General features: G+C 41.7%; 1 protein-coding gene across 1 annotated transcript; it reads right to left on the bottom strand.

The window, feature by feature from the left end:
• Nucleotides 1-3,945: 3,945 nt before the first annotated feature.
• On the bottom strand, nt 3,946-8,971 carry CTSL (cathepsin L). Its single transcript, XM_021531139.2, has 8 exons — nt 8,751-8,971; nt 8,412-8,547; nt 7,981-8,103; nt 7,737-7,892; nt 7,334-7,558; nt 5,612-5,780; nt 5,165-5,282; nt 3,946-4,360 (listed from the first exon to the last, which is right to left on the bottom strand). The coding sequence occupies exons 2-8, from the start codon at nt 8,535-8,537 to the stop codon at nt 4,261-4,263; spliced, it is 1,017 nt and encodes a 338-aa protein (XP_021386814.1). The 5' UTR covers nt 8,538-8,547; nt 8,751-8,971; the 3' UTR covers nt 3,946-4,260.
• Nucleotides 8,972-10,955: the final 1,984 nt, after the last annotated feature.

A 10,955-nucleotide genomic window follows, 5' to 3' on the forward strand; every position in this document is an offset into this window, starting at 1 on the left:
TTACTCCTTTGCACACAGAGGTTGTAGTAGTTCTTTAGCAGAAAATAGGATGGAAACAAAAAGCATTGCAGCCACTCCTGATTGTGAACACAAATGAAGGTGGCATCTCCTTATCTATGTAAACTAATCAATCCATGGATCAGGTCTCCACCCTGTGGCCAGCCCTCCTGCTCCCCCAGATGAAATTCCTGCTTGGGCTCTCTGCCTGTTTTCAGAAGAGCCTTACCAAGTATCACTTAAGTTCATTTTTGTGAATTGTGAATGAAATTTTACCTATGATTTTAGCCTTTCTTCCAAATGCTTTAGGTGCCCCTGCACTTACCCAAACTTTCACCTATGATTCAATAAAACTGTGTTTAGTAAATAAGACAATAAAAATCCTCATTACTGATTTAAACAATTATTTCTTCAAAACAGCATATTAATTGAGTCAACATTTCATGCTATGCCTTCCTAGCAAAAAGACTGAAGAATATTGGATGGACAACAAATAAAAACAGGTGCTCTATCTGTCATACATCTTGGTAAAGTCCAAAGAGAGCTAGAAAGCAGAAACATCAGGTTACGTTGTTATGACAGCCTTCAGGCTACGCTCAGTTCCTTGGTTAATAGCCAGAAACTGTTGTCAATCTCTAATATGTCAAAACTGATTAGCTGGCAGTAAGCTTAAGACACACATTACAGGATTTGTTATTTTGTCAAGGAGATTAAGGAGCAAATGCTGTATAACTGATATTCAGAAACTAATTTTTGGCTTTTTTTGAAGTGGATATTCCCATTTTCCTGTGTCTCTGGTCATCTCAGAACTATGTTTGCTGAGTGCTGTTACACAGATCAGCAGTTGACTTTCGTTATAGAAAACCTTCACTGATACAATTAGTCACAATTAATCACATTTGCCTTTCCTGTAAGTTTTTCACTGCATGAAATGACAAATATTTTGTTACCATAGTTCTTCAGAGCATTTTGAAAATTGCTTTAGTGCACAGCTTGTACAGCAAAATAATAAAATCATTTGTTTCACTGTTAATGTTTGGAAATGGATTTAACTTCAGCCAAGACAAAAACTAATCACATTTAAAAAAACCCCCTAAAAATCCATTCTACTCAGTAGTCACAGACAGTATGAGAATTCAAGTGCTTTTAAGGGCAAATAGTTTCCTACATGATAGTTAAATTAATTTCTCACCAGACTCTAAAAAATAACATGTGTAAATTAATTTAATTTCATGATTTTCCTTGCCTCAAGAATACATGCCTTTAAAAACTTGAGTCCAGTGAGTGATAAATACATTCAACAAGCAAAGCAGAGAACTGCTAAGAGACCTTTAGGACAAGACCAGTCCAAGAAGCAACACAACATGAAAACCATATGCAAAACTTTTGTTTTCCACCAACTCCAATTGAAAAAGTGTATTTGCACAATTAAGATGCTAACAAAAAAGGACTACAAAGGTTTATCATTGTATAGACCTGCAATCTAGCATGCAATATAGTGCCCAGCTCATGCATTTATGTACATGTAAGACCCCATTAACAGCAGTAACTGTAATTTAGACAGAACTTGAAACAGGTAGTACAGGTAGGATTTTTTACTGATAATACATGTGCAGTAGTGTATTTTTTATTGATAAAATAATTTAAAAAATACACTAGTGCACATATACATGTAATAAATACATGCATACATTACATGTAATACATATATTTATATGTATTTTTTACATGTATATGTGCACTAGTATATTTTAAAATAACGTATCTTCCAATAAATGGAGTTACAGCTATTAGTAGGAATATATAAGCAGAAGAAGCTTTGGAGAGAAAACACTAGAACAGCAATCAAGACCTTTAATTACCACAGCTTTGTGACCACATATAATGTGCATTTGCTGTATCTTCACAAAGGAACAATGCTGCACAGAGACAAGACTTCCCCCACTGGAACATATACCATTGTGGATAATTTGCTACTTTACTAGAGTATTTCTAAAGTAAATAAAACAGCTTTGCCAAAGATAGGGCCACTGCAATGAAATCACAAAACCAGTTTTAATATTGTTATTGAAATATGTTCTTTATATTCTTAAGAAAAAAACTTACACAAACTGCAACTTATACAAAAATTTTAGTCTTTCTAGTGTCATGTAAGCCAATTCTGGGTGAAGCTGTTAGTTCAGGTTGTGTACACACTGAGTTATCTATGTGACCTGACTTACCCTGAACCGTTCTTTATTATTCACTCTGAGAAGGATGTTCAGCCAGAACAGTCAGCAAGTTTTAATCCACACAAATAACTGCATTATCACATTTTTTTTCTAAAAAAGGCAAAGGTTGATGGCTGTTTTGTGAGCTACATGCTCATTCACATGCAGATACTTTGGAAAGTTATTTCCTTTTAATTTCCCTCTGGTCATAGAAAATACTTGCTTTTCCAGCAACTTTTTTGAACCCTGGATTTTGCAACCAAACACCTTTCCCTGTTGCCTATTTTTTTAGCAGTTAAAGTCCCAGCAAGCTTTTTATTGGTCTCACTTCTATTCTAGCCAATAAAGAAAACACAAAGCATGAAGCACTACCAGGCTCACAGTAACATCAGCTTCCAGGATTAAAGGAGAGAAGTGTCTCTCCTCTAGGAGAGACAAGTGCCAGTCCATTCCCAGTTCTGGCAGCAAGAATGAAAATCATTTTCTGCATAAGGAGAAATATATATAGTCACTTCTCCAGCAGCATTTTGGTCCTGGCTGTCAGTTCGTATGTACAGACCAGTGCCATTTCCTTCAGAGGACCACCAGGTGAGCTCTGTAATACTTACTCCATAACTTCCACAAGTAGTGTGGATGCTTTCCATAACTAGCTTAGCAAGTCAACTTAATAGCTAAGTTCTAACCAGTATTTCTGCTCTGTGGCTTGTTATATAGCCACTGGGCTGAGTGAGGCTCTTCCTTTAAAAAAAAAAAAACAAACCAAACTTGTCAGGATATTCAGGTTGAAAGACTTCATTTACAGGCAGCACATGAACAACTCACAATTATTATTATGGACAACATACCTTGTTTTTCTCTTTTAAAGAGTTTATTAAATGTAACTTAAAGACTTACAATACCAAAAAGAAGGAAATTAATAATCCAGAAATTCTGGTCTAAGTGCTCTTTTGTGTGCATGGCTATCAGCTTCTGAAAAGATGTTCACAAAAACCTATGGGTCCATGAATTTGGCACTCATGCTAGTAATGCTACAGAACACCTCCTTCAGCCCTACAGGCCAAGAGCAAGCGTTGATGTAAATACCCAAAAGCCAAGCCAAGTCTTCTCCCCTGCTGTTTTTGTTGTTTATCATCCTGGCTATTTACCAAACCTGGCTACTGGTACCCAAACCACACCTGAACAGTAGTATGTGACAGCTAATGCTCATGTTTGCAGTGATACCTGCAGAAAGAACTGTGTCAATCACCTCAGTTAAGTCAACCAGCACCTATACAAGTAACAAAGCAGCCCAATATCCTTTTCCATAGGGAAATAATTTCTCCCTTATCCCCTTCCCTTCTCCAGCAACAAGCCCTCTGAACAGTCCAGGTGTGCTTTGGGTGCTCCTGCTATAATGCTCAAAAGGACATAACTGCACAAATGTTTGAGGTGCCATTAAGAAAACTAGCAGAATTAAAAGCTAAGTGAAGATCAGATGCTGCATACAGAAGATGACAGGACTGAAGATCTTTGTTATGAGACACCAGGAACCGGAGATATTTTTCCACTTCCCATTTCAAATAAATCTGTATCATAAACTCTACACTCCTTTTTGTAACACCTACTAGCCATTCCCAGATTGGGATGCATTTTAGTGACCAATAGAGGGAGAGGTACACACATACAGACTCCTAAGAGTATGATTTAGGATGCCTATTTAGCAAAAGTCCCAAGTAGAAAAGAAGACCAAAATGCCAAATCTTATTTATGTAGTGGAATTTAAGTATTTATTGAAAAAGTAAACCTTTGGGCACATTTCAATTCAACAAAAATAAAAGGAAAAATACAAAGAATCTATTGGATTAAGAAGTTAAAAGCTAGCAATATTACAAGCTGTTTACATACCAACATTTACATTAATTTAAATAAGTGGCATGTCACCAACATGTAAAATATACTTCAAGAGTTTTAAAAATCAAGTTGAGTTTTGAAAGACACAAAGCTACCACATGCGAACATGGGTTTGGTCATTCAGTTTAAATCCCCTCTTGTACTGAAATGTTCAGTCTTCAAATTATACTAGTGGATAACTAGCAGCTGTTGCTATTCCACAGTGGTTCTTCCTGTCCTTGGCCATGTAGATATATCCTTTGTCACCCCACTTCTCACCCCAGCTGAAAACAAAAGTAAATGGCTTGTTGATATATTCAGAAGTTACTTATTTACTGCCCCCCTCCCCCCAGGTGTTTACAAATGAAAACTGCTGCCTTCCACACTTGTGGAGAAAATCCAAGATAGCTGCAGCCAAAAACTTAAAGTGTTTCCCAGCAAGTAAAAGCATCCCAGGAGGTATCCCGAGTTCACAGAACTGGAGAATGCAGTCATTCTCTCACGAGGTAGTCACATTGATGTGCAAACCTTGACTACAGGTGCCTGAAGCTCAGACACTGCTCCCAGGCAATTTAATGGAAGTCAAAGGCTGCAAACAGCATTTGAGGGTGGTGCCCCAGTAATGCTGAGAACATGAGACTAGCTCATGTGATGTGCCCTTCAGCACTAATTTATTTTCCCCCTCCAACCTAGGGGATAATGCCATCTTTAAAGTTCAAGTATTATCCTATTTCACAGAAGTGAGCAGCACTCTGCTTCCAAAAAAAATCCATTACACCCCCACAAGCAGGTTTCCTCCTGCTCCCCTCTGCTCCACTATTTTATTATCTACTGGGTTCACAGGCTATTTCAGCACTGAGCTCCCTTAAATTAACTGAACATGCAGAACAAGACAGCTGCTTTGGGTTTACTTTATGAGCCTGCCAGCAGCATGAGTTGGATTTTACCTTTTGTCATACCATACAATCTGAAAATAATCTCCAGATTTCCCACATACAGATTTTAATGACTGCTGTCTCTCTACCTCTCCCTTTACAAGTGACAAAACGCCCTTCTATTCTGCCCCAGATACATGACACAGACCTTACCTGTTCTTAACAATCCAGTATTTCTTCCCATCTACATCTTCCCCCTCAAAGCCATAACCTACAACCAGAACACCATGGTCCAAGTCTTCACTACTGCAGTCTGGTTCATAGTAGATACCTGCAAAGTATTCACTCATGAGCAAAATCATTTGTACAAAACCCTTATCCCTCACAAGGAGCTTTTTGTATTTCAACTCCAATGTCGCATAGCTTCTTGAAAGTTAAGAGAAAGGAATCTCAAGTGAATTTTATCATGGCAAAAACAGAGGGACAAGTAGACACATATACAAGAGAAATACATGTGGGAAAAAACCTGACCTAGAATTAAAATTACTTCTGAATTTTCATACCTGTTTTTTTTTTTCATCTATTTAACTGCAGGGTAATGAATACTGAGTAATTAAAAAACCCCAGTTATGTGAATAAATGTAATTAACAAATCCCCACCTGACTGATAGAACTGAAATGAAGAATGGCCTGCATCAATAGCAACAGACACTGGACCCACAGCTGCAACTGCTTTCATGAGAGCTCTTTCGTGTCCTTGAGGGATGTCAACAAAGCCAGTGTCATTAGCAGCATTGTATTCTGCCTTGTAGCGACAGTCTTCATCATCCTAAGTAGAGAAAGCTGTAGTTATTACACCAGTTTCCATTTAACAAACAGTGAGCACAGAAATAGCATACATTGTGTGACTTTGATGCTTTGGGAGCAAAGGACTGAAGAGGATCCAATTTCATAAGCATCACTTTGCAAGGGTAACAGGGAGTACAGAAGAACTGCTTCTGAGCTTCTCAGAAGTACAGAAAAAGTAAATGACAGCAGGGCCCAAAAAGAGTCCATCAACTTTACTAGAGGTGGAAACGGCCATGACATTCTGAAACTCTGCCCTCTTTAGTTGGCAGGACAAACAGGAAGGAAAGACGCCCAGAATGCATTAATGGGCAATGGAAGAGAGCCAAGTATTCATTAATCACAAAGCAATCCAGAAACTGCTCATTGAACAAGCACTTAAAATCCACAATTTTAACATGTCACAGTTTGAAAAGCTACACAGAATGATTTGAAAGCTATGCATTTGTATTACATGACCTTACATGCAACATTTGGGGGTGGTATTTGTGGTATTTCTAGTAGGGTGTTTTTTTCTTGGGCGAGTTTTTTTGTTTTCTTTTGATTTTTACAATGAAGCCTGAACTGCTGATGTCATGTACATTTACAGCAGGAGAGAGGTGAGGCCTAGTTTGGAAGTCAGGTCACGTGAAACTGATGCAAACAAGCACATCCTTCCCTTACCTGCATTATAGGTTAGTATCAAAATTGTTTCCCCAACTAAATGAACACAGACTACAGCTCAGCTGCTTACTTTTTGTACTCAGCAACTTAAGACACTGCCTATAATCAAGTATGATCACTACAACAGCCAAGATTAGGAAGGAGTTGAGACTACAGGGACACAGGTGAACAGGAGCTCGGATCCAATGCTGTTCACACAACAAATGGCATGGTTATTGCCCAGACAACACAAAACAACAGAAAAGATCCTCTATAGTGAGCAGAACTCTTAAAAGGTGAAAACCACAAACTATGGGCTCCCAAGTGATACCACAATTGACTACTGCTCTTTCATCTTCTTGTATCTGTTTAACATTTGATAGATCATTAGAGGGATTATAAAAGCCTGTCCATTATCTCAATTTATGCACACTTAGTCCAGAAACAGAACTCAAGGCATTAACAACAACTGTTGTTAAAAGTCCAATTGACACTAGCCACAAGAATTAGGTGGTCTATACGTAGCAACTCTGTAACAGGTCACTTATGAATTGCTGTTCTACCACAAAGTAGCACTGTTGACAAGGGCTGGGTTCTTGATTTGGTGTGGCAAACAAGATAAGGCATGATAGAAGGGCAACAAGGAGGGGGAGGAGAGTATTTGCTCCAGTTTTTCTAACTAGTCTGCCAAGATTTTGACCTCAAAGACCAGTGCAGTATGTGATTCCTTCCAGGGCTAGCAGTCATGCTAGTGCTCTTAGCAAAGATGCAACAGGAATTACAGATGCACTGATCTCTACAGACATTTTCCTTTCCAGGTATGAGTTTCCCAACACAATTTTGTCCACACAAAAGACATGACACTTGCAACACAAATTCAGCTATTCCACTTACCTTTGCAGTGTATGGGTAGGATTCCTCCGAATCAATGCCCCCATTATCCTGTACATATTGGAAAGCCTGGTCCATGAGACCACCATTACAACCTTGATTCCCCTCAGGGCGAGAGCAGTCCACCAGATTCTGTTCACTCAGTGAAACAAGTCTGCCAGTTTTTCTGAAGTGCTGCCCTTCAAGAGCTCCTGTTGTGCTGAAAGCCCAGCAAGAGCCACATTGACCCTGAAGTATAAAGCAAAAAGTTACAAACCCAGACAGTTACAAAATAGTGCTTAGTTTAATAAGCTTGTACTAGGCACAATCAAATAGGTACGGTGTTTTTTCCTCTATGAAAGTGGATGTAGCATTCAGGGAACTGGATTTGTAACTGGTTAGAAATTTACCATTCACCAGTCAGTACCTGGTCTTTAACTGGTGTTACATATCCCTTCTCTCGCCAGTCTACTGATCGTGGTGCTTCCAGAAAGTTGGGCTCAAGAAACTGGGATCCTCTGTATTTTCTTTCTGACTTCTTGTGTACATAACCATTCATCAGCTGTCTGAACTCCTCAGTTGTCTGAAAAACAAACCAATACATGCAGTCACTATCTACTACTATATTACACACCATTACGTAGATTTGTGCATTACATGTCTCTACACACCATGTCGCCAAACTGATTCATTCCCAACTTGTAGCTGTGTTTCCCCAGTGCATGATCCAGATTATGGATTTCAATCATTTTCAGATTCTTCTCCCATACCACTCTCCTCCAGCCTTCCTCTCTCTAAGGGGACAAAAAAAACCCAGCGTATTATTTCAAGGAGGCATTTCAAATCAACTTTGCCTGCACAACAACAAGCTTTCTAAGGCTCATTATAGTCAGGCAGATGGACACTACTGGAATGGGAAGCATGAACGCTGTTAAGAGGTGGTCTTTTTGCCGCCCTCATAAGAAAAACAACGAGTATAGAGGAGCTGAGTCAATACAGAAACGCAGGAAAGGAAGCTGGGAAGAGAAGGATTATGCTTCCCAAGCCCTGCCCATAGCCGGCGTTGTAACAAAGCAGACATGACTCAGCTGGCGGGGCTCACCTCATGATAGTCCTTCTTGTGCCACGACTTCCACAGCTGCCAGTGGCCGTCCAGCTCGGGGTCCAGCCTCGGCGCGCCCAGAGCGACGCTCAGGCAGAGGCACAGCGTGGTCAGGCACGGGTTCATGCTGGCCGATCTGCCAAGGAACAGCGGTCAGGAGCCGGGGCCAGCGATCGGGCCGCGCTGCTGCGAACCAGCCCGGGCGGCTGCAGACCCGCCCGCAGCCTCCCGGGAAAGCGCTGGAATGGCGGCTCCTTCCCGGAGGAGCCGCCCCGCCGCAGGGCGAGCAGGCGGCGGGCCCGGCCCCTCCGCGCACCCCGCCTCGCAGCCCGCGCTCACCACGCTCCGGGTCCGCGCCGCGCTCCGGCCGCACCGCCCGGCCGCCGCCGCCTCCCGCGCTCTCAGCCCGGCCGCCGCCGCCTCCCGCGCTCTTATCCCGGCCGCGCCGCCTCCCGCGCTCTTATCCCGGCCGCCGCCGCCTCCCGCGCTCTTAGCCCGGCCGCGCCGCCTCCCGCGCTCTTATCCCGGCCGCGCCGCCTCCCGCGCTCTTATCCCGGCCGCGCCGCCTCCCGCGCTCTTATCCCGGCCGCGCCGCGCCGCGCCCGCGGGGGCCGGCCCGGGGCGGAGCGCGGCGGCCGGCCCGCAGCGCCTCCCTGCGCGCCTGCCTAGCCGGGGCCGCTGGCTTGGGCGATGTTTGCCCGGGTATTTCCTCCGAGCGCTGGCGGCCGCAGAGAGTGGCAGCCCGCTGGTGGAACTTAACCTGGCCGGACGAAGGGAAAACTAAGTGTGCAGGCAAAGAGACACGAACGGCGGGTGTTGGCAGCCCCAGCGCCGTCCGTTGCTTTATTTTTTTTTTTTTTTAAATTTTTTTTTTTTGTTCTGTTTCTGGGCCCAAGTTCATTAAAACATATTTCCAGGAGTGGCTAGTGTTTGTGTGCATAATACCTACTGCAAAACACTGACATCAAGTGTTGCATAGATGAGACTAGTGGGATGGACTTGGTTTTCAAGTAAGCAGTAGTAGACAAACTTTGATTTTTAACAGGGAACTCGTCTACAGTAGTAGAATAACTGCAAGTGAGGTTCACCCTTAAGCACTTGTAGAGGCAGCATTGCTGATGGCTTTAGCTTATAAACTTTATAACATATAGTTAGTGTAAAAATCGGGGTTTGCAGGCTGTTACACAACAGTGAAAAGGAAGAAATCATATGATAATACTTCTCATTTTTTTGATGTCTTAAGACGCACAGTGTATTGCTAAAACAAGCAATACATGTTTCTTTACCCAGATAATCTCAGGAGCATTCTTTGGAAATTTGACAGACACAAATACATACAGATATACTGGAGGGGTTGTCTTGTCTTTTTAAAGTACTTGTGCAAGTCCTCTGTGCATCCTCAGCATAAAACTTTTCACTTCATAATCAATTCACATTTAAATACCTCAGGAGAGTTAGATATAACATCATCTAGTTCAATTAACTTATAATAAGGGATTTTTTTTTTCTTGGGTTTTGGGTTTTTTTGAGATGTGTGACATTTGAAAATATTTTACTTAACAGCTTTTTGCTGATATTTTTGTGCAATCAGATTTCTCAGTCCTGTTTAAGTTAGCCTTGTTTATGCAATTGTATCTAGTATTGACTAAGCATTGAAAGACTACAAGTAAATTATCAATGAACTGTGGACAAGAAGTTTATTTTTAAAGGACAAGATGTTTAGCTGGCATGACAGGAGGTAATGTCTAAATTACAGAAGGTCTTGCACCATAAGTCACATGTCTGCTGTTCCGTAATGTGCCCTGAGATGCATGAAGACAAACTGATGCTTTTCTAGATGATACAAGGTCTTGTCTCGTTGGGGAAGTTACCATGCAGAACATGATGCCACTGTGCTGTTCTCTCCTCCTGAACACTCTTGGTGCATGTACACACTCAGGCACACACACACACAGAGTGAAATACTATTTTAACATGAAGATAAATTCACCCTACAGTTTATTTAACAACTGTACATAGGGAAATCTTAGCTGAGAATTTGTTGAAATCCTTGAAGGAGACAGGAATAATTTCACCTTCTGCATGTTGACTTAGGCTTTACTGAGTCATAAGTGTTATACGGATATATCAATTCCCTAGATATTTTGCTAAGGACATTTGAGAGCCAAGGTGGAATAATGTAAGCATATGCAAGGGGAATTGGCACAGCAACAGCCATGGTCAGAATTTAGTCATCACAACAGTGGCCATTTAGAAACTGTGACAGGAGGCTGAACTAGGACCACCTCCAATTCCTGGATGCACATTTCCTCTCTGAGAATTTTATTATAACGCATCAGCATGAACACAGAAAGTCATGTTGCCGCAGCTGTTCATTATTTCAGGCAAGGTAAAACCACCATGTTACACAGCTACTAAGCGTCCCTCTGTTACTGTCCCTGCTGCTCCTGCCTGCACACCACAATGTGTTCACAAGCCACACTGTAAGCCCAGTGTGGTGATGGTCTGCTGTAGTGAACAGACGGTCAGTGGCAGAAGTTACAG

The sequence above is a fragment of the Lonchura striata genome, chromosome Z (genome assembly GCF_046129695.1).
Source record: "Lonchura striata isolate bLonStr1 chromosome Z, bLonStr1.mat, whole genome shotgun sequence".
Lineage (NCBI taxonomy): Eukaryota > Metazoa > Chordata > Aves > Passeriformes > Estrildidae > Lonchura > Lonchura striata.